At 35.5% G+C, this 23,521-nt stretch overlaps 10 protein-coding genes across 10 annotated transcripts; 6 read left to right on the top strand and 4 right to left on the bottom strand.

Moving 5' to 3' along the window:
* The first annotated feature begins 2,458 nt into the window (after positions 1-2,458).
* LOC122757135 (histone H1-like) lies at positions 2,459-3,370 on the top strand. Its single transcript, XM_044008517.1, has one exon. It carries the CDS (start codon positions 2,536-2,538, stop codon positions 3,283-3,285), a length of 750 nt encoding a protein of 249 aa, XP_043864452.1. The 5' UTR covers positions 2,459-2,535; the 3' UTR covers positions 3,286-3,370.
* Positions 3,371-3,688: 318 nt separating this feature from the next.
* LOC122757137 (histone H2B-like) lies at positions 3,689-4,178 on the bottom strand. The gene is given in 2 exon segments (XM_044008520.1): positions 3,689-4,080; positions 4,082-4,178. Coding segments are annotated over 2 exon segments (372 nt in total). The 5' UTR covers positions 4,112-4,178; the 3' UTR covers positions 3,689-3,738.
* A 164-nt stretch (positions 4,179-4,342) lies between these two features.
* Positions 4,343-4,788, top strand: LOC122757136 (histone H2A). The gene has a single exon (XM_044008518.1). It carries the CDS (start codon positions 4,361-4,363, stop codon positions 4,733-4,735), a length of 375 nt encoding a protein of 124 aa, XP_043864453.1. The 5' UTR covers positions 4,343-4,360; the 3' UTR covers positions 4,736-4,788.
* A 781-nt stretch (positions 4,789-5,569) lies between these two features.
* On the bottom strand, positions 5,570-6,003 carry LOC6587099 (histone H4). The gene has a single exon (XM_002012648.4). It carries the CDS (start codon positions 5,939-5,941, stop codon positions 5,630-5,632), a length of 312 nt encoding a protein of 103 aa, XP_002012684.1. The 5' UTR covers positions 5,942-6,003; the 3' UTR covers positions 5,570-5,629.
* A 204-nt stretch (positions 6,004-6,207) lies between these two features.
* LOC6587100 (histone H3) lies at positions 6,208-6,733 on the top strand. Its single transcript, XM_002012647.4, has one exon. The coding sequence runs from the start codon at positions 6,258-6,260 to the stop codon at positions 6,666-6,668; it is 411 nt and encodes a 136-aa protein (XP_002012683.1). The 5' UTR covers positions 6,208-6,257; the 3' UTR covers positions 6,669-6,733.
* Positions 6,734-8,477: 1,744 nt separating this feature from the next.
* On the top strand, positions 8,478-9,389 carry LOC26527231 (histone H1). Its single transcript, XM_015160181.3, has one exon. It carries the CDS (start codon positions 8,555-8,557, stop codon positions 9,302-9,304), a length of 750 nt encoding a protein of 249 aa, XP_015015667.1. The 5' UTR covers positions 8,478-8,554; the 3' UTR covers positions 9,305-9,389.
* A 353-nt stretch (positions 9,390-9,742) lies between these two features.
* LOC6576210 (histone H2B) lies at positions 9,743-10,231 on the bottom strand. The gene has a single exon (XM_002002170.4). The coding sequence runs from the start codon at positions 10,162-10,164 to the stop codon at positions 9,793-9,795; it is 372 nt and encodes a 123-aa protein (XP_002002206.1). The 5' UTR covers positions 10,165-10,231; the 3' UTR covers positions 9,743-9,792.
* Positions 10,232-10,382: 151 nt separating this feature from the next.
* Positions 10,383-10,842, top strand: LOC6576211 (histone H2A). Its single transcript, XM_002002171.4, has one exon. It carries the CDS (start codon positions 10,415-10,417, stop codon positions 10,787-10,789), a length of 375 nt encoding a protein of 124 aa, XP_002002207.2. The 5' UTR covers positions 10,383-10,414; the 3' UTR covers positions 10,790-10,842.
* Positions 10,843-11,601: 759 nt separating this feature from the next.
* Positions 11,602-12,030, bottom strand: LOC6576212 (histone H4). The gene has a single exon (XM_002002172.4). It carries the CDS (start codon positions 11,966-11,968, stop codon positions 11,657-11,659), a length of 312 nt encoding a protein of 103 aa, XP_002002208.1. The 5' UTR covers positions 11,969-12,030; the 3' UTR covers positions 11,602-11,656.
* Positions 12,031-14,504: 2,474 nt separating this feature from the next.
* On the top strand, positions 14,505-15,412 carry LOC26527199 (histone H1). Its single transcript, XM_015165460.3, has one exon. The coding sequence runs from the start codon at positions 14,582-14,584 to the stop codon at positions 15,329-15,331; it is 750 nt and encodes a 249-aa protein (XP_015020946.2). The 5' UTR covers positions 14,505-14,581; the 3' UTR covers positions 15,332-15,412.
* The last annotated feature ends 8,109 nt before the right edge of the window (positions 15,413-23,521 follow it).

The following is a 23,521-nucleotide window of genomic DNA, read 5'->3' as shown; positions in this document are numbered from 1 at the left end:
TCCTATTTATATTGATATATCCGAAAACTTGAGAGAGCACACAAATGCTTGCATCCCGCTCACACACTACCCTTGCAACATTTACAACAGCAGAGTAGAGTAACACGATCACTATTTGTCGATCACGAATATGTCGATCTCTTTCTAACGCACCACCAGTTTTCTATATAAACCCAGGTGTTTTGGGTTGCGACCATTCAGTTTTGAATTGTGACAGTGTAAGATAGTATTGTGAAACGATGGCTCGTACAAAGCAGACCGCTCGCAAGTCAACTGGTGGCAAGGCTCCTCGTAAGCAGTTGGCTACTAAGGCAGCACGTAAAAGTGCACCAGCTACTGGCGGTGTGAAAAAACCTCATCGCTATCGCCCTGGTACAGTTGCTCTGCGTGAAATTCGTCGTTACCAGAAGAGCACTGAGTTGCTTATTCGCAAGTTGCCGTTCCAGCGTTTAGTCCGTGAAATTGCTCAAGACTTCAAGACTGACCTTCGTTTCCAGAGCTCAGCTGTGATGGCTCTACAGGAAGCTAGCGAAGCCTACTTGGTTGGCCTATTCGAAGATACAAATTTGTGCGCCATCCATGCTAAGCGCGTCACCATTATGCCCAAGGACATTCAACTGGCTAGACGTATCCGTGGCGAGCGCGCATAAATTGCTTCGCTATTCTGTCTTGTATTTATTACAAGCAACATTCAACAAATCGGTCCTTTTCAGGACCACAATATTTCTAACAAGGAGATTCTTATTTTCGCTTAAACTACTATTTTCAGATTTTAGTTGATCTCAAAAATAAATCGATCGTCCTACAATATATAAATTGAAAATATATCTCGAATATGATTGAAAACTATTATACGTATAAAGAAAATATTTTATGTTGCCAACGGTTGTACTATTAACAGAACGCTGTTAATTTACATCAACAGAGTGCTGTTAATAACACAGCCGGGCTATGTGGGGGAGGAGCAATCCTGTTAATGGGATCTGGCATTAACATTTTATTTATTTACTTATTTTTACAGAACAATATATATAGCTTTATTGAACTTACAAAAAAGTTGCATTTTTATAAGGCGTTTAGTGTAAATTATACATTTTCAGTAGTTAGCCAATTGCGTTTCAATTGAGATTTAACTTATTTCTGATTGTGTGTTTTTTGAAAATATTTTGATGTACACTTAAGAGATTTTAAATATTTTTTATATTTTCTGCCTTATGTGCCTTGTGTGTCTCATAAGATAAAATAATATTTTAACGCTGATGTATTTCTTTGCGAAAGATAAGTGTATCTGAAATGTAATGTTGAATATGATGGTATGAAATGATTTAATTTTTGAAGTAAGTAAAGAAAATATTAATATAATATTTGCATTCTAATTTTTAAATTTATATTTATTACTATATTTATAATGTTAAGGAGAAAATTTTATTTTTCGGAACGATTTTTGTTTAGCGTTGGCTCAAAAGTGTGACTGTTTTTAACGGCAAATGGTTTTGTTGAAATCATGAAACTCTATTATACGTATAAAAAAATATTTTATTTATTTATTTATTTTTACATAACAATATATATAGATTTATTGATCTTACAAAAAAGTTGCATGTTTATAAGGCGTTTGGTTAAATTAAACATTTTCGGTAGTTAGCCAATTGCGTTTAAATTGAGATTTAACTTATTTCTGATTGTGTGTTTTTTTGAAAACATTTTGATATACAAGTAAAAGGATTTTAAATATTTTTTATATTTTCTGCCTTATGTGCCTTGTGTGTCTCATAAGATAAAATAATATTTTAACACTGATGTCTTTGCGCAAGATAAGTGTATCTGACATGTAATGTTGAATATGATGGTATGAAATGATTATATGTTTGAAGTAAGTAAAGAAAATATTAATATAATATTTGCATTCTAATTTTTAAATTTATATTTATTACTATATTTATAATGTTAAGGAGAAAATTTTATTTTTATGAACGATTTTTGTTTAGCGTTGGCTCAAAAGTGCGATTGTTTTTAACGGCAAATGGTTTTGTTGAAATCATATTTAATATATAAATCCATTGCGTTTGTTCATATTAATGGTTGCATTTAATTAAGAAATTATTAAATTATTATCTTTTAAATTTATATATTAACATTTTTATTATTATCTTATTAAAAAAATGGTTTTTCTAATATAACTTATTTTGCATTCACACAAACTTCAACTTTGAGGGGCAATAAAAAATCATGAAATTATAAAAATGTAAGTAAAAACTAATTTTATGAACTTTTCAAACATTTCAGAATACAATCTAAAACATATTTAGTGTGGATATAAAATTTAAACTGTTCAAAAAGACAAGTCAATAAAATGGTAATTGTAAACTTTTACGTATCGTACATTCAATGGTACAAACATTCTCGTTCGGCCTTCCTCCTCGATTCTCATCCAAACGGGTGACCAAATTTCATGGTATTTTCGAATTAAACAATAAGTAAAACGTTGCGTTTTGTTTGTTATAAAGTGAAAAGTAAAGAAGTGAATAATAGAAAATGTCTGATTCAGCAGTTGCAGTATCCGCGTCCCCGATAACTCCCCAAACAGCCTCAGCTGAGAAGAAGGTGGCTGCTAAAAAGCCTGCATCTGCATCCGCATCTAAGGCAAAGAAAACGGCGGCTCCTCCAACACACCCACCAACTCAGCAAATGGTGGATGCATCGATAAAAAATCTAAAGGAACGTGGAGGCTCATCACTTTTGGCTATTAAGAAATATATCAGTGCCACTTACAAGTGCGATGCCCAGAAACTGGCTCCTTTCATTAAGAAGTACCTGAAGAATTCAGTTGCGAGTGGAAAGTTGATCCAGACAAAAGGGAAGGGTGCATCTGGTTCATTTAAGCTGTCTGCATCGTCCAAAAAGGAGCCCAAGCCAAAGGTATCCTCCATAGAGAAGAAATCTAAGAAGGGAACTGCATCGGCAGCAGCCAAAAAGAAGAGTATATCTGCCACCAAAAAAGTAAAGGGTGCTGCTGATAAGAAGTTATCGAAGGCTGTGGTGACCAAAAAGAGCACCGACAAAAAGAAAGCGGACAAAGCAAAAGTCAAAGATGCAAAGAAAGTAGGAACCATTAAAGCGAAGCCCACAACAGCAAAGGCGGCAAAGTCAAGCGCAGCAAAGCCAAAGACTCCGAAACCTAAAACTACAAGTGCTAAGCCTAAAAAGGTTGTCTCGGCAGCATCACCGAAAAAAGCAGCTGCAAAGAAGCCAAAAGCAAAAGCTGCGTCCGCAACAAAGAAGTAATTTCACTTCGAAATTACTCGGCAGGGTAGAAACGCATTTCAAAACTATGAAATTTGCAATTAATCAAAGTCCTTTTCAGGACTACTATTACATATTTCCAAGAGAAAAAATACTTTCATAAACATATCTGTAGGTCAATATAAAAGGAGAAAGCCAATTTAGCCAAAAATTGCTAGATTATTATTTATTTATTTACTTATTGTTAAATAACAAGTTTTAAGCCAGAGCAACGGAGGCCTTCAGGCAAGATTTTAATTTTCAATGTTTGTTCTGGTTGGGCTTCTTTTCGCTAAAAAATATTGCTCTTTACCATAAACACAAAAGATTTTTGATAGTTGTTCGTTCGAATTATCACGATAATTCATTGAAATATTTAAAATTCTTTGAAAAAAGATTTGTGGCCCTGAAAAGGGCCTTTTGCTTTCGGATGTTCTGCATACATCAAGCCAAGATTTACTTGGAGCTAGTGTACTTGGTTACTGCTTTGGTTCCTTCACTGACAGCGTGCTTGGCCAACTCTCCGGGCAACAGAAGACGGACTGCAGTTTGGATTTCCCGACTGGTAATCGTTGAACGTTTGTTGTAGTGTGCCAAACGAGAGGCCTCAGCAGCAATACGCTCAAAAATGTCGTTCACGAAGCTGTTCATGATGCTCATTGCTTTCGATGAGATTCCAGTGTCAGGATGGACCTGCTTTAGCACTTTGTAAATATAGATGGCATAACTTTCCTTCCTCTTGCGCTTCTTCTTCTTATCATTCTTGGTAATATTCTTCTGGGCCTTGCCAGCCTTTTTTGGCTGCTTTTCCACTTGTCTTAGGCGGCATTATTATTATTGTATTATTCACTCAAGTTCACTTTTACTCACTTCCCAAATGTTTGACAGAAATATTCAGCTTGGTTAACATTTGTAAGATTTTTCGAACAACCTTTTCATGTTTGCGTACAGCACAACTCACCCTCTTCAGCTGAAAAAGTAGGTAGGTAAAAAAGTATAAGTAGACATGATGCGAATGTTGAGCATTCGATTCTTGTATGTTGAGTGGAAAAGTGTAAAAAGAAAAAATAAATATATAATGTCTGGTCGTGGTAAAGGTGGAAAAGTGAAGGGAAAGGCAAAGTCGCGGTCAAACCGCGCTGGCCTGCAGTTTCCCGTTGGTCGTATTCATCGGCTTCTTCGCAAGGGCAACTATGCCGAGCGTGTTGGTGCCGGTGCTCCAGTTTACTTGGCGGCTGTTATGGAATATTTGGCCGCTGAAGTTTTGGAGTTGGCTGGTAATGCAGCCCGCGACAACAAGAAAACCAGAATTATCCCTCGCCATCTGCAATTGGCCATCCGCAACGATGAAGAGTTGAATAAACTCCTTTCGGGCGTCACTATTGCCCAGGGCGGTGTGTTGCCTAACATCCAAGCAGTTCTGTTGCCTAAGAAGACCGAAAAGAAGGCTTAAATTACGAATTAATGCAAATCTAAACCAAAACCAAACGTCCTTTTCAGGACGACCAAATATACAAAAGAGATGCGATTTTTCATGTATTAGTCTAAATAAATATACAAATATAATTTAATATAAGAAAAAATGCAAAATAAAACAGTACTTTTTCATTCACAGTCATTCACAGTCATTCACGTGTCGAAAAGTTGAAATACTGCTGGTCGGCAGTGCTGCCAACTTTTCCGGGCAAGAAAATACTAAAAATTACCCTTTCAAACCTGCTAGAAACGGCTAGATCAAATTCAAGAATAGCCAGAAATATAGCCATTTCAGTTTTTATACCCTGATCCCATTGAAAATTTCAAAATGGGTTATAAAATTATATATTTTCTTGATCAGGGCGACGAGCTAAGTCGATTTAGCCCGGCCCGTCTGTCTGTCCGTATATATGAACGCGTCGATCTAAGAAGACATAAGAGCTGGAGACTTGATTTCTTTTAATGGTTTTATTTTTAAAAATGTCAAATTTCCCGCCAGCAGCTAGATTAAAAATTTTCCTGCAATTGACAGTTGAAAAAGGCCAGATCTGGCCGGTAAAAGGCTATGTTGGCAGCCCTGCTGTTCGGTCTGTATATATTCTTTGAGTGCATAAAATAATTATATATTTTGCTAATACGACATCGTACTCTTTCTTGGTCGGACACAAAATATATACATCATTGTTCATCTGTTCCAATATATATTGCAGCTAGAATAGACTAGTAGCGCAAGATAAGTATAAATTTTATTAACGAGAATCGAATAGTTATTGAATTTCATATTTTTCAGCTCTTTTAAGGAAATATATTGGTGGTCCTGAAAAGGACCGATTGTTGTGAAAATAAGTTGCTTGTTTGTACTCGTTTTTTCTTAACCGCCAAAACCGTACAGTGTACGACCTTGCCTCTTCAATGCATAGACAACATCCATGGCTGTGACTGTCTTCCTCTTGGCATGTTCGGTGTATGTGACAGCATCGCGAATAACATTTTCCAAAAAGACCTTAAGAACGCCACGGGTTTCTTCATAGATTAGTCCAGAAATTCGCTTCACGCCACCACGACGAGCTAAACGACGGATAGCTGGCTTCGTGATACCCTGGATATTATCACGCAACACTTTGCGATGACGCTTTGCACCTCCTTTACCCAAGCCTTTGCCACCTTTACCACGACCAGTCATTTTTCACTTTTGTTTTTAATATACTAGAGCACTTCACGAATGTCAGCAATAAACTGATCTGTTCAACTCAGAACCACTCCTATTTATATTGATATATCCGAAAACTTGAGAGAGCACACAAATGCTTGCATCCCGCTCACACACTACCCTTGCAACATTTACAACAGCAGAAGAGAGTAACACGATCACTATTTGTCGATCACGAATATGTCGATCTCTTTCTAACGCACCACCAGTTTTCTATATAAACCCAGGTGTTTTGGGTTGCGACCATTCAGTTTTGAATTGTGACAGTGTAAGATAGTATTGTGAAACGATGGCTCGTACAAAGCAGACCGCTCGCAAGTCAACTGGTGGCAAGGCTCCTCGTAAGCAGTTGGCTACTAAGGCAGCACGTAAAAGTGCACCAGCTACTGGCGGTGTGAAAAAACCTCATCGCTATCGCCCTGGTACAGTTGCTCTGCGTGAAATTCGTCGTTACCAGAAGAGCACTGAGTTGCTTATTCGCAAGTTGCCGTTCCAGCGTTTAGTCCGTGAAATTGCTCAAGACTTCAAGACTGACCTTCGTTTCCAGAGCTCAGCTGTGATGGCTCTACAGGAAGCTAGCGAAGCCTACTTGGTTGGCCTATTCGAAGATACAAATTTGTGCGCCATCCATGCTAAGCGCGTCACCATTATGCCCAAGGACATTCAACTGGCTAGACGTATCCGTGGCGAGCGCGCATAAATTGCTTCGCTATTCTGTCTTGTATTTATTACAAGCAACATTCAACAAATCGGTCCTTTTCAGGACCACAATATTTCTAACAAGGAGATTCTTATTTTCGCTTAAACTACTATTTTCAGATTTTAGTTGATCTCAAAAATAAATCGATCGTCCTACAATATATAAATTGAAAATATATCTCGAATATGATTGAAAACTATTATACGTATAAAGAAAATATTTTATGTTGCCAACGGTTGTACTATTAACAGAACGCTGTTAATTTACATCAACAGAGTGCTGTTAATAACACAGCCGGGCTATGTGGGGGAGGAGCAATCCTGTTAATGGGATCTGGCATTAACATTTTATTTATTTACTTATTTTTACAGAACAATATATATAGCTTTATTGAACTTACAAAAAAGTTGCATTTTTATGAAGCGTTTAGTGTAAATTATACATTTTCAGTAGTTAGCCAATTGCGTTTCAATTGAGATTTAACTTATTTCTGATTGTGTGTTTTTTGAAAATATTTTGATGTACACTTAAGAGATTTTAAATATTTTTTATATTTTCTGCCTTATGTGCCTTGTGTGTCTCATAAGATAAAATAATATTTTAACGCTGATGTATTTCTTTGCGAAAGATAAGTGTATCTGAAATGTAATGTTGAATATGATGGTATGAAATGATTTAATTTTTGAAGTAAGTAAAGAAAATATTAATATAATATTTGCATTCTAATTTTTAAATTTATATTTATTACTATATTTATAATGTTAAGGAGAAAATTTTTATTTTTCGGAACGATTTTTGTTTAGCGTTGGCTCAAAAGTGTGACTGTTTTTAACGGCAAATGGTTTTGTTGAAATCATGAAACTCTATTATACGTATAAAAAAATATTTTATTTATTTATTTATTTTTACATAACAATATATATAGATTTATTGATCTTACAAAAAAGTTGCATGTTTATAAGGCGTTTGGTTAAATTAAACATTTTCGGTAGTTAGCCAATTGCGTTTAAATTGAGATTTAACTTATTTCTGATTGTGTGTTTTTTTGAAAACATTTTGATATACAAGTAAAAGGATTTTAAATATTTTTTATATTTTCTGCCTTATGTGCCTTGTGTGTCTCATAAGATAAAATAATATTTTAACACTGATGTCTTTGCGCAAGATAAGTGTATCTGACATGTAATGTTGAATATGATGGTATGAAATGATTATATGTTTGAAGTAAGTAAAGAAAATATTAATATAATATTTGCATTCTAATTTTTAAATTTATATTTATTACTATATTTATAATGTTAAGGAGAAAATTTTATTTTTATGAACGATTTTTGTTTAGCGTTGGCTCAAAAGTGCGATTGTTTTTAACGGCAAATGGTTTTGTTGAAATCATATTTAATATATAAATCCATTGCGTTTGTTCATATTAATGGTTGCATTTAATTAAGAAATTATTAAATTATTATCTTTTAAATTTATATATTAACATTTTTATTATTATCTTATTAAAAAAATGGTTTTTCTAATATAACTTATTTTGCATTCACACAAACTTCAACTTTGAGGGGCAATAAAAAATCATGAAATTATAAAAATGTAAGTAAAAACTAATTTTATGAACTTTTCAAACATTTCAGAATACAATCTAAAACATATTTAGTGTGGATATAAAATTTAAACTGTTCAAAAAGACAAGTCAATAAAATGGTAATTGTAAACTTTTACGTATCGTACATTCAATGGTACAAACATTCTCGTTCGGCCTTCCTCCTCGATTCTCATCCAAACGGGTGACCAAATTTCATGGTATTTTCGAATTAAACAATAAGTAAAACGTTGCGTTTTGTTTGTTATAAAGTGAAAAGTAAAGAAGTGAATAATAGAAAATGTCTGATTCAGCAGTTGCAGTATCCGCGTCCCCGATAACTCCCCAAACAGCCTCAGCTGAGAAGAAGGTGGCTGCTAAAAAGCCTGCATCTGCATCCGCATCTAAGGCAAAGAAAACGGCGGCTCCTCCAACACACCCACCAACTCAGCAAATGGTGGATGCATCGATAAAAAATCTAAAGGAACGTGGAGGCTCATCACTTTTGGCTATTAAGAAATATATCAGTGCCACTTACAAGTGCGATGCCCAGAAACTGGCTCCTTTCATTAAGAAGTACCTGAAGAATTCAGTTGCGAGTGGAAAGTTGATCCAGACAAAAGGGAAGGGTGCATCTGGTTCATTTAAGCTGTCTGCATCGTCCAAAAAGGAGCCCAAGCCAAAGGTATCCTCCATAGAGAAGAAATCTAAGAAGGGAACTGCATCGGCAGCAGCCAAAAAGAAGAGTATATCTGCCACCAAAAAAGTAAAGGGTGCTGCTGATAAGAAGTTATCGAAGGCTGTGGTGACCAAAAAGAGCACCGACAAAAAGAAAGCGGACAAAGCAAAAGTCAAAGATGCAAAGAAAGTAGGAACCATTAAAGCGAAGCCCACAACAGCAAAGGCGGCAAAGTCAAGCGCAGCAAAGCCAAAGACTCCGAAACCTAAAACTACAAGTGCTAAGCCTAAAAAGGTTGTCTCGGCAGCATCACCGAAAAAAGCAGCTGCAAAGAAGCCAAAAGCAAAAGCTGCGTCCGCAACAAAGAAGTAATTTCACTTCGAAATTACTCGGCAGGGTAGAAACGCATTTCAAAACTATGAAATTTGCAATTAATCAAAGTCCTTTTCAGGACTACTATTACATATTTCCAAGAGAAAAAATACTTTCATAAACATATCTGTAGGTCAATATAAAAGGAGAAAGCCAATTTAGCCAAAAATTGCTAGATTATTATTTATTTATTTACTTATTGTTAAAAAGAATTTTAAATAACAAGTTTTAAGCCAGAGCAACGGAGGCTTTCAGGCAAGATTATAATTTTCAATGTTTGTTCTCTTTTTTCTTTGATAGTTGTTCTGGTTGGGCTTCTTTTCGCTAAAAAATATTGCTCTTTACCATAAACACAAAAGATTTTTGATAGTTGTTCGTTCGAATTATCACGATAATTCATTGAAATATTTAAAATTCTTTGAAAAAAGATTTGTGGCCCTGAAAAGGGCCTTTTGCTTTCGGATGTTCTGCATACATCAAGCCAAGATTTACTTGGAGCTAGTGTACTTGGTTACTGCTTTGGTTCCTTCACTGACAGCGTGCTTGGCCAACTCTCCGGGCAACAGAAGACGGACTGCAGTTTGGATTTCCCGACTGGTAATCGTTGAACGTTTGTTGTAGTGTGCCAAACGAGAGGCCTCAGCAGCAATACGCTCAAAAATGTCGTTCACGAAGCTGTTCATGATGCTCATTGCTTTCGATGAGATTCCAGTGTCAGGATGGACCTGCTTTAGCACTTTGTAAATATAGATGGCATAACTTTCCTTCCTCTTGCGCTTCTTCTTCTTATCATTCTTGGTAATATTCTTCTGGGCCTTGCCAGCCTTTTTGGCTGCTTTTCCACTTGTCTTAGGCGGCATTATTATTATTGTATTATTCACTCAAGTTCACTTTTACTCACTTCCCAAATGTTTGACAGAAATATTCAGCTTGGTTAACATTTGTAAGATTTTTCGAACAACCTTTTCATGTTTGCGTACAGCACAACTCACCCTCTTCAGCTGAAAAAGTAGGTAGGTAAAAAAGTATAAGTAGACATGATGCGAATGTTGAGCATTCGATTCTTGTATGTTGAGTGGAAAAGTGTAAAAAGAAAAAAATAAATATATAATGTCTGGTCGTGGTAAAGGTGGAAAAGTGAAGGAAAAGGCAAAGTCGCGGTCAAACCGCGCTGGCCTGCAGTTTCCCGTTGGTCGTATTCATCGGCTTCTTCGCAAGGGCAACTATGCCGAGCGTGTTGGTGCCGGTGCTCCAGTTTACTTGGCGGCTGTTATGGAATATTTGGCCGCTGAAGTTTTGGAGTTGGCTGGTAATGCAGCCCGCGACAACAAGAAAACCAGAATTATCCCTCGCCATCTGCAATTGGCCATCCGCAACGATGAAGAGTTGAATAAACTCCTTTCGGGCGTCACTATTGCCCAGGGCGGTGTGTTGCCTAACATCCAAGCAGTTCTGTTGCCTAAGAAGACCGAAAAGAAGGCTTAAATTACGAATTAATGCAAATCTAAACCAAAACCAAACGTCCTTTTCAGGACGACCAAATATACAAAAGAGATGCGATTTTTCATGTATTAGTCTAAATAAATATACAAATATAATTTAATATAAGAAAAAATGCAAAATAAAACAGTACTTTTTCATTCACAGTCATTCACAGTCATTCACGTGTCGAAAAGTTGAAATACTGCTGGTCGGCAGTGCTGCCAACTTTTCCGGGCAAGAAAATACTAAAAATTACCCTTTCAAACCTGCTAGAAACGGCTAGATCAAATTCAAGAATAGCCAGAAATATAGCCATTTCAGTTTTTATACCCTGATCCCTTTGAAAATTGGAAAATGGGTTATAAAATTATATATTTTCTTGATCAGGGCGACGAGCTAAGTCGATTTAGCCCGGTCCGTCTGTTTGTCCGTATATATGAACGCGTCGATCTATGATTTTTTTTAATGGTTTGATTTTTAAAAATGTCAAATTTCCCGCCAGCAGCTAGATTAAAAATTTTCCTGCAATTGACAGTTGAAAAAGGCCAGATCTGGCCGGTAAAAGGCTAAGTTGGCAGCCCTGCTGTTCGGTCTGTATATATTCTTTGAGTGCATAAAATAATATTTTCTGCTAATACGACATCGTACTCTTTCTTGGTCGGATACAAAATATATACATCATTGTTCATCTGTTCCAATATATATTGCAGCTAGACTAGACTAGTAGCGCAAGATAAGTATAAACTTTATTAACGAGAATCGAATAGTTATTGAATTTCATATTTTTCAGCTCTTTTAAGGAAATATATTGGTGGTCCTGAAAAGGACCGATTGTTGTGAAAATAAGTTGCTTGTTTGTACTCGTTTTTCTTAACCGCCAAAACCGTACAGTGTACGACCTTGCCTCTTCAATGCATAGACAACATCCATGGCTGTGACTGTCTTCCTCTTGGCATGTTCGGTGTATGTGACAGCATCGCGAATAACATTTTCCAAAAAGACCTTAAGAACGCCACGGGTTTCTTCATAGATTAGTCCAGAAATTCGCTTCACGCCACCACGACGAGCTAAACGACGGATAGCTGGCTTCGTGATACCCTGGATATTATCACGCAACACTTTGCGATGACGCTTTGCACCTCCTTTACCCAAGCCTTTGCCACCTTTACCACGACCAGTCATTTTTCACTTTTGTTTTTAATATACTAGAGCACTTCACGAATGTCAGCAATAAACTGATCTGTTCAACTCAGAACCACTCCTATTTATATTGATATATCCGAAAACTTGAGAGAGCACACAAATGCTTGCATCCCGCTCACACACTACCCTTGCAACATTTACAACAGCAGAAGAGAGTAACACGATCACTATTTGTCGATCACGAATATGTCGATCTCTTTCTAACGCACCACCAGTTTTCTATATAAACCCAGGTGTTTTGGGTTGCGACCATTCAGTTTTGAATTGTGACAGTGTAAGATAGTATTGTGAAACGATGGCTCGTACAAAGCAGACCGCTCGCAAGTCAACTGGTGGCAAGGCTCCTCGTAAGCAGTTGGCTACTAAGGCAGCACGTAAAAGTGCACCAGCTACTGGCGGTGTGAAAAAACCTCATCGCTATCGCCCTGGTACAGTTGCTCTGCGTGAAATTCGTCGTTACCAGAAGAGCACTGAGTTGCTTATTCGCAAGTTGCCGTTCCAGCGTTTAGTCCGTGAAATTGCTCAAGACTTCAAGACTGACCTTCGTTTCCAGAGCTCAGCTGTGATGGCTCTACAGGAAGCTAGCGAAGCCTACTTGGTTGGCCTATTCGAAGATACAAATTTGTGCGCCATCCATGCTAAGCGCGTCACCATTATGCCCAAGGACATTCAACTGGCTAGACGTATCCGTGGCGAGCGCGCATAAATTGCTTCGCTATTCTGTCTTGTATTTATTACAAGCAACATTCAACAAATCGGTCCTTTTCAGGACCACAATATTTCTAACAAGGAGATTCTTATTTTCGCTTAAACTACTATTTTCAGATTTTAGTTGATCTCAAAAATAAATCGATCGTCCTACAATATATAAATTGAAAATATATCTCGAATATGATTGAAAACTATTATACGTATAAAGAAAATATTTTATGTTGCCAACGGTTGTACTATTAACAGAACGCTGTTAATTTACATCAACAGAGTGCTGTTAATAACACAGCCGGGCTATGTGGGGGAGGAGCAATCCTGTTAATGGGATCTGGCATTAACATTTTATTTATTTACTTATTTTTACAGAACAATATATATAGCTTTATTGAACTTACAAAAAAGTTGCATTTTTATAAGGCGTTTAGTGTAAATTATACATTTTCAGTAGTTAGCCAATTGCGTTTCAATTGAGATTTAACTTATTTCTGATTGTGTGTTTTTTAAAAATATTTTGATGTACACTTAAGAGATTTTAAATATTTTTTATATTTTCTGCCTTATGTGCCTTGTGTGTCTCATAAGATAAAATAATATTTTAACGCTGATGTATTTCTTTGCGAAAGATAAGTGTATCTGAAATGTAATGTTGAATATGATGGTATGAAATGATTTAATTCTTGAAGTAAGTAAAGAAAATATTAATATAATATTTGCATTCTAATTTTTAAATTTATATTTATTACTATATTTATAATGTTAAGGAGAAAATTTTATTTTTCGGAACGATTTTTGTTTAGCGTTGGCTCAAAAGTGTGACTGTTTTTAACGGCAAATGGTTTTGTTGAAATCATGAAACTCTATTATACGTATAAAAAAAATATTTTATTTATTTATTTATTTTTACATAACAATATATATAGATTTATTGATCTTACAAAAAAGTTGCATGTTTATAAGGCGTTTGGTTAAATTAAACATTTTCGGTAGTTAGCCAATTGCGTTTAAATTGAGATTTAACTTATTTCTGATTGTGTGTTTTTTTGAAAACATTTTGATATACAAGTAAAAGGATTTTAAATATTTTTTATATTTTCTGCCTTATGTGCCTTGTGTGTCTCATAAGATAAAATAATATTTTAACACTGATGTCTTTGCGCAAGATAAGTGTATCTGACATGTAATGTTGAATATGATGGTATGAAATGATTATATGTTTGAAGTAAGTAAAGAAAATATTAATATAATATTTGCATTCTAATTTTTAAATTTATATTTATTACTATATTTATAATGTTAAGGAGAAAATTTTATTTTTATGAACGATTTTTGTTTAGCGTTGGCTCAAAAGTGCGATTGTTTTTAACGGCAAATGGTTTTGTTGAAATCATATTTAATATATAAATCCATTGCGTTTGTTCATATTAATGGTTGCATTTAATTAAGAAATTATTAAATTATTATCTTTTAAATTTATATATTAACATTTTTATTATTATCTTATTAAAAAAATGGTTTTTCTAATATAACTTATTTTGCATTCACACAAACTTCAACTTTGAGGGGCAATAAAAAATCATGAAATTATAAAAATGTAAGTAAAAACTAATTTTATGAACTTTTCAAACATTTCAGAATACAATCTAAAACATATTTAGTGTGGATATAAAATTTAAACTGTTCAAAAAGACAAGTCAATAAAATGGTAATTGTAAACTTTTACGTATCGTACATTCAATGGTACAAACATTCTCGTTCGGCCTTCCTCCTCGATTCTCATCCAAACGGGTGACCAAATTTCATGGTATTTTCGAATTAAACAATAAGTAAAACGTTGCGTTTTGTTTGTTATAAAGTGAAAAGTAAAGAAGTGAATAATAGAAAATGTCTGATTCAGCAGTTGCAGTATCCGCGTCCCCGATAACTCCCCAAACAGCCTCAGCTGAGAAGAAGGTGGCTGCTAAAAAGCCTGCATCTGCATCCGCATCTAAGGCAAAGAAAACGGCGGCTCCTCCAACACACCCACCAACTCAGCAAATGGTGGATGCATCGATAAAAAATCTAAAGGAACGTGGAGGCTCATCACTTTTGGCTATTAAGAAATATATCAGTGCCACTTACAAGTGCGATGCCCAGAAACTGGCTCCTTTCATTAAGAAGTACCTGAAGAATTCAGTTGCGAGTGGAAAGTTGATCCAGACAAAAGGGAAGGGTGCATCTGGTTCATTTAAGCTGTCTGCATCGTCCAAAAAGGAGCCCAAGCCAAAGGTATCCTCCATAGAGAAGAAATCTAAGAAGGTAACTGCATCGGCAGCAGCCAAAAAGAAGAGTATATCTGCCACCAAAAAAGTAAAGGGTGCTGCTGATAAGAAGTTATCGAAGGCTGTGGTGACCAAAAAGAGCACCGACAAAAAGAAAGCGGACAAAGCAAAAGTCAAAGATGCAAAGAAAGTAGGAACCATTAAAGCGAAGCCCACAACAGCAAAGGCGGCAAAGTCAAGCGCAGCAAAGCCAAAGACTCCGAAACCTAAAACTACAAGTGCTAAGCCTAAAAAGGTTGTCTCGGCAGCATCACCGAAAAAAGCAGCTGCAAAGAAGCCAAAAGCAAAAGCTGCGTCCGCAACAAAGAAGTAATTTCACTTCGAAATTACTCGGCAGGGTAGAAACGAATTTCAAAACTATGAAATTTGCAATTAATCAAAGTCCTTTTCAGGACTACTATTACATATTTCCAAGAGAAAAAATACTTTCATAAACATATCTGTAGGTCAATATAAAAGGAGAGAGCCAATTTAGCCAAAAATTGCTAGATTATTATTTATTTATTTACTTATTGTTAAAAAGAATTTTAAATAATAAGTTTTAAGCCAGAGCAACGGAGGCCTTCAGGCAAGATTTTAATTTTCAATGTTTGTTCTGGTTGGGCTTCTTTTCGCTAAAAAATATTGCTCTTTACCATAAACACAAAAGATTTTTGATAGTTGTTCGTTCGAATTATCACGATAATTCATTGAAATATTTAAAATTCTTTGAAAAAAGATTTGTGGCCCTGAAAAGGGCCTTTTGCTTTCGGATGTTCTGCATACATCATACTTGGTTACTGCTTTGGTTCCTTCACTTCAAATTTTGTACAAAGCAGACATGGCTGGTAAAGAAAATAATTTAAACGCAATAAATGCGAACGAAAGTGTAAGTATCTGAAAAATAATATTATAGTTTAGACAAATGGTAAATTAATAAAAAAAGTGTTATATTATTTAATAATTGTGTTCGTTTTGTCTTTGTATTTGTCTTTTACAAGTTTATGTATATGTAAAATCGTGAAGTCACACGCATAACTGTGTTTGTATGTATGTTTGTTAATATATATCGCATTTAATTTGGTCCAAGTATTTCATCAATAATTTAAAATTACACCAGTTCTCATCGTTGGACTGTTCAAATACGGGAACAGATTTTAAGCAATACGCAGCTAATATAAAAGCAAAATTATTAGCAAATGAGCTGCACCCATCTTTAAAACGAGGTCGGAGCAAAATATGGGTTTATGCCAATATGATTCCACATGTCCCATATGCATCCTGTCGAATGTTGACGCCTTTTTTCATGATTCGACGACAATAACGGTTTTTTCGCGCAACTCGGGACGCTAACTCGTTGCTTTTTAGGGCTCTGCGGACACTCTCGCGGGATATGTCAATATGACAATCTTCCTGCAGCAAGCGTTCTGGTGGAAAGTGTTGGGTTATCATTAACTTTTCCGTATTGCCGCTTTGCCCTATCTCTAACGCCCGAGGTCGTCCAGTTGAACGCTTTGGCTCCAGTGTTTCATTGTTCGTTTTCGGCGCGGCTTAAAATATTGTTAACGGTCCTCTTCGATATTATAAACGTTCCTGCAATCTCCGAGACCAATTGGTAAATGAGAATTCAGAAATGAGAAACTATTAAGAAAGCTCTAGTCGAGACTGCTCGGCTACGAGATCCCCTGAACACTTAGAACAACTGCTATTTCAATAATTATTCGCACATGCACACACACACGCACACACACAGGAATACGCACGCACGCATAAGCGCGTATTGGCGGCAGTGCGGGCTTCCTACGGGAACTTCATTGCCTAATAAATTTTCTTCATGAAAACTTAAGTACGTAATTATAACATAGAAATGCGATTTAGCCCTGTTCGTCTGTCCGTCTTTATTGAATTTCGATTTTTATTATAATTCTCCACCCCCTCACCATTATAAATAAAGGCGTATTTCAAATAGTAGAGACTTGTGCTTTGACAAATGCACGCATATTAATGTTATGATCACAATCTAAATGTTTCATGAAGGAAGTCCGTCCACAAGAAAAGTTATTAAACAATTAATTTCTATAGACGTGAAGAATTATTGAAATGTCAGTTCCTCGAAAGGTTCAGGCGATATCGTAGTCGAGCAATCTCGACTAGAGTTTTCTTACTGGTTATACCCTGAACCCATTAAAAATGGGAAATCACCAACTTCTGCGTATTACTTAAATTTTAATTTATAACCAAATATCGAAATAGATGCATGCATAGGTATTTCTTTATTGAAACTTTACAAAAGATAATTTAGAGCTTTACAGGATTTGGTGCAATAATTGAGGTCTTATACATTTAGAAAAGATGAAAGCTATTAGAACAGTTAGCACGTACACTCAACCAATTGAAGCTTTGAAAGCTTGCCGGCAAAGGTGGAGCTCAAAGCTTTTCTGTCTATTTCATTTTATTAAACATGAATTTATTTATGAAACTTGAAAATGAAATGTTTTACTGTTTTGCAAAAAGCTCAATTTCAATAAGTGAAATATATATTAAGTAAATATATTTGCAACTAAATAAAATATCAGCTACATTTTTGTATTAGATAAATATATAAAAATTATTTTAGATAATATAAATTCTATTATTAATTGAACTATATATATAAACAATTTTTTATATACACTTTTTATACCCTGAACCCATTTTCAATGGGAAATCAGGGTATAACGGTTTTGTTGAAATGTATGTAACAGCCAGAAGGAGGCGTGGCAGACCCCACAAAGTATATATATTCTTGATCAGGGTGACGAGCTGAGTCGATTTGGCCCTGTCCGTCTGTCTGTCTGTCCGTCTGTCGGTCTGTCCGTCTGTCCGTATGTATGAACGCGTCGATTTCAGAAGATATAAGAGCTAGAGACTTCAAATTTTTTTATCCGTATTTACAGCGCGGATATCGATTTTATCACTAAAAATCGATAACTCATCCCGATCTTTTTTATCGATAAAAAACCTTATTGAAAATCAGTTAAAAAATTATGCCTCCTACATCTTTAGAGCTACAGTCTTCAAATTTTGAATGTATATTGATATGCATTTTATACAATTTCGTTTTTTTTTTAATTTACCCTCCACTCCTATATCCACCCCCTCACTCCATGTTTGTAAAAAGCGTATTTCAAATACTAGAGACTTGTGCTTTGGCAAATACATGCATATTCATGTTATAATCATAATCTAAAAGTTTCATGAAGATTCACACTGCAGCCCATGCGTGTTTAGGCGTGGGTGCTTGTGTGCGTTTGTGTGTGTGTGTGTGTGTATGTGTGTGTGTAAGTGTGTGTGTGGGAGGGGGTGTGTGTGTGTGTGTGTGTGTGCGTGTTTCTTGAAATAGCTATTGCTCCAAGGGTTTTAGGGATCTCGTAGTCGAGCAGTCTCGACTAGAGCTTTCATACTTGTTTCCCCAGTTTTTGTTAAAACAATTTAAGTGCCTGCATAAATTATTCGCATTGCACTTTAAGTAATTGAAACAAAATGCGAACCCACGTGTGCGGTTATTTGCATTTTACCAAATTGATATAATTATTGTGTACTGATGCTTAATTTGGAAAACAAAAACATTTAATTATATAAATCAATGCAAGGCTCTCATTAGATATTTTGGCCCAAAAACGAGTAACACACACGAGCAGCCACTTGTAATAAGTACTACGAAAATACTCGACTCTGGCAAATGTTGTTGTTGTTACTTTTTATATTTGCACAATAACAACAATGGCTGTAGCTATAGCAGCAGCAGCAGTCACAATTACAACAATAATACTATAAACATTAATGCTTAAACACAGACAAATAAACATAAACATTTATGTCAATAAAATGAACTGATGCTTGACCTGCTAGGTCAGATAAAATGTACGTCTGGTTTAAGTGAAACGGCTGACAAAGCAGGCACACACACACAGGCACAGTTGTGTACATGTAGACGTGCCAAAAATCTGCTACATTTCAGTTAATTGCCTTGTTCAAGTCCTGACCCGAGTCGCTCGTATCCTTTGCAACGTCTTTAGTCGCACGCTTTCAAGCATCTAAATAAAATTTGTCGTCAAAGGCAGCCGTCGCACGCACGACTAAACAGAATTGACCCCCGTTGCCCCTCCGTAGCAGGTGTTGACCGACTGCCATTGGTTGGCCCGGTGATTGTGGGTGTAAATGCTGTGTACTAAACTGTTTCAACAGCTGGTTCTACTGCAGCTGCTGTTGCTGCTTCGATTGCTTCTGCTTTTGGGCCTAATTGAGTTTGCATATGGCTTGCTTTGTACAATTAGATTATCTGCTCAGAATTTGCTGAAGGCCAGCTTTAATCCATTCAATTGTAAATTCTATTGCTTGCAATTCGAAATAAACAAGTGAATGAATAGATATGCGGCGATCTGGCACCACACTTATATTCGATATATTCGATAACTTTTAAGCTCTTGCGCATCATTATATGCGTACATATATCGTAATTAAATCAATTTTATATATTACAGCTAAATGAAAATATTTGGAGATATATATGTGTTAGAATTTAATAACCTTCACCAGAACTGGAGGAAAGTTGTTTTTAAATAATCTATTCATGCATGGAAAATATATAATGGTTTTGTTGAAATGTATGTAACAGGCAGAAGGAGGCGGGGAAGACCCCAAAATGTATATATATGTATATTCTTGATCAGGGTGACGAGTAGAATCGATTTAGTCTTGTCCGTCTGTCCGTCCGACTGTCCGTATGTATGTATTGAAAATCAGTAATATTTCGAAAATCAGTAATATAATTATATCTTCTACATATTTGAAGCTAGAGCCGCTAAATTTTAAATGTCGATTCATATATGTATAATTATAGATTTTCGATTTTTGTTATAGCTCATTTAAATGTAATTACGAACTAAATTTTTCATGAAGATAGTTCATCCACAAAAAAGTTATTAAAGAATTAAGCTACCGTTGCGTATTTCTGTGTGTTCTAATAGCTTGGTGTGGTACCTGTGGGAATTTGAAAATCGTTCGTTTGCGAGTGCAGCGCAATGCACACACAAAATTGTAGAAGATATCAATAAACATTGAAATGCTTATGAATCTAGGCAAATAATTCATGGTGCTGGCTGCCCCAGTACCCAAACTGCGAACTGGTTCCCCAAGCACCAAATGTGGCCCATTTTTCATTTCAACACGAGCAATATTGCATTTTTAAATACGTGCGGCAAATGGAATGGGCGAGTGGGCGAATAGGGGAAAGGAAAATGGTTTTCACTAATAAATAAAAAGAGGGAAAATAATAAATATGCAACACACACAAAAGCAACAACAACATCGAGACCAGAAAATATTTAAAAAAGCTTTTAAGTGTTATTGATAGTTGAGCGTTGAGTTCTCTGTAGCCCCACCCACTCCTCTCTCTGCCGATGCTACTCCCCCGTCTCTACTCACTCAGTGTCCTTCACAGTATTCGTATGGCACTCTTTCTTTCTCTCTCGCTCTCGTTCGGCACAAGTATTTTGTTTCATTTCCCTGGTTTTTGCAAATGCTTTTGTATTTCTTTCTTTCTTCTTTTTTGTCATTTTTTTTTGTGGATCTATGCGAAGCTGTTCCTTCGCGCTGCATTTTGCCATGAAAGTGGCTAAGGGGAAGGGGTATGGGAGCGTGCTGGTAGTCGTGGGGGCAGCGCTTCCGGTTATTTAAATGCTAACAAATACAAATTGTTGGGCGTTTGCCGGACAGCACTCAACAGTTGTTTGGTTCGGTTCGGTTCGAACTGTGCGGCATCGCCCTCCACATTTTATCTTGTGCCAGAAACTGTTTTTGCATATTTGGGTTATATTTCAATTGTTGCTAGCGGTTTGCCTTTCAGCATTTGAAGTTGCTACGCTGAGCACTATCGATTGCTTGCTAAGATAGGGATTAGTGAAAGTTGTTGAGTTGATTTCTTAAATAACTTAAATTGAGTAGAATGTGCATTAAAAATGAATTTTTTAATAAATAATTGCAAATCTAAAAGAAAAAGAAAAATAAACAAAATTTATTAATATATAATTCAATGAATTTATGTGTGAGCTGAACATCAATAAAACGTAATTTTTAAACAATTTTTAATATATGAAATATAAAATAATTCGGTTTTAATATTTATACAATTTATAAATGCATAAAATATTAAGTAAACAATAAAAAACTGGCCTAAAAATAAAATGTAAAAATATTATTGTCATTACTTATTTATTTTTTAAATTATTTATTTAATTAAAATTAAAAGTATATTTAATATAAAAGAAAATATAATAATAAATAATAATAAAAATTATAAAATTATGATTTGTTCAAAATTAACATATAAATATTGTCATATAAATTAAATTGAAAATTTTAATGTTTTTATACAAGTATATTTCTGGAAAACTCTATGTTTTGCGTCTACAATTTTTGCCTGCTTTGCCTATACATATATAGTCAAAGTCAATTAATTTGAATTTATATTTCTCTCTACAGTAACTCATTTAATTTTTGTATACAATCCAATTGTATTTTAAATGTAATTTATTATGCTTAATATACAATAGATTGGATAGATCATTCAGAATTCGTCTATACTTGAACCGCATCTGCATTGAAGCTTATGCCATTTTATTAATCCATAGACAAGCACTTGGTGAACAGCATGGATGGCATTCAGAACACGCTTTCACGCCATATCTGTAAAAGTCCGGACAAAACCCCACGATGAGTGCATATTTTGTGTGCTCGATACTCGACAGAATTTATCGTTCCATTTCGTTTCGTTGTATTTGCTGTTGCTGTTGTTGCTGCCGCACTGCATTGTATATTTATTTGTACAATTTTGGTATTTTGTTTTGCACACATTGTGGTCCATTGTTTTTATCAACATGCCGTCGGATGCGCCAGCCAGGCAACATCTATGCTGCTGGACACCACCAACAGCGGCATACAAATAAAGAATGCAAAGTAAAATTATTAAATAGATGCAATATGGTCACGTTTTCTCACAATGGACAAACACAAATGCGATTAGAGGGCAGCTCGAGAGATGGGGCTTAAGATGAAATAAGCGCAAACAAAATTTCGAATTTCTTAGGCTTAAATGTTTACAGAAACCTCTGAAATTTAGCTGTAGAAAAAATGGAATGCAATTGCGAGTTAGGCAAATGAAAATAGAACTCGAAATATTTATGATATAAATATAAATATATTTTCATTAAAATATGTTATATACATATATTAAAATATATTTCAAAAGAAAATAAATCTTGCTAGGCAACTCTGTCTCTGTCTGTCGCCCTAGCTTTACTTTGACAGTTGTCAGTATAAAAATTAGCTAAGTGACAGTTCTGAGTATTGTTTACAGGCCTGTACAAGTTTTTTGTCAATTGTAATGATGTGATAAATTTAACTTTATTCAGCTCAACAACTTGATGTAAATAAAACTTGTTGAAATGATAACGGTAGCATAGGAAAACACCATCGAAATGGTAATTTCTTTAAAGAAGTGTATAAGCGATTTGAATATTTGCAAAAAATTTAAAATATCTGAATTCAGAATGAATTCACAGTCAAGTTTTATACGTTAGCAGCTGAACTGTTTACAGTATATACTAAATCAATAAAAAATATCTTAGATTTGTAGATTTTTTAAATTATTTAGTTTCTGCCTTACTCATTAAGAAATCAATGTTAATTTTTTCGTATCTACAATTGTTTATATACTAAAAATATTATGAATTAAAATAATGATTTAACTTTATACAATAATTTGTTCGAGTTTTTGTGGCTAACAGAAATGGAGCTCTAGTTTCAAAGAAAACTGAATAAATCTAAGCCCATATGCATATACAGAATATATGCTAATCATATCTCTCCGAAATGTTGTCTGCTTTGAAGAGTTGCCTCACATGTGCAGCATAATTCCTACAACAAATTCCATCTGCCTTTGAGTCAGTGAACTAGCAGCATCTACCCAAAAAAGCGGGAAGGAAAAAAAAACCTAAACTGAAGAAGGGAAACGAAAACTTTCGACCCACTTGCATGTTTAAGCTAGCGATGCGAGTCCTTCAATTATGCAGAGCCCGCTGCTGCACTGGGTCGCTGCTGGGTGCATGATTGTGGCTAGAGATTTTCATAATGCCACGTCAACACGAGATACAGAGAGAAGGGAGAGAGAGAGAGAGAGAGACAGCTCAGAGCGGCGCGTGCCACAATTACAACAACAACAACAAGTGTCAAGAATGTTGTGGCATAAAAGAAATGCGTAGCATACTTTAAGGCGCTTAAATGCTCAACACCACCAACTGCGGCGCGTCGCGACGGCAGCAGCAGCCAGTCACATTTGCGCCATAAATAAAGTGGCATATGCGGCATGAAGTATTGCGGCACGACAGACACTAATGCAGTTGCAGTTGCCGAGTAACTCTGAGCAGCTTGCAGCATGCAGCATGCAGCCAGCAGTCGTCGTCGTCGTCTTCCTTCTTTGCGCGTG

This window comes from Drosophila mojavensis, unplaced genomic scaffold (assembly GCF_018153725.1).
Source record: "Drosophila mojavensis isolate 15081-1352.22 unplaced genomic scaffold, ASM1815372v1 contig_36, whole genome shotgun sequence".
Taxonomy (NCBI): domain Eukaryota; kingdom Metazoa; phylum Arthropoda; class Insecta; order Diptera; family Drosophilidae; genus Drosophila; species Drosophila mojavensis.
Note: the sequence above shows the minus strand (reverse complement) of the source record. Positions and strands in the feature narration are given on the sequence as shown.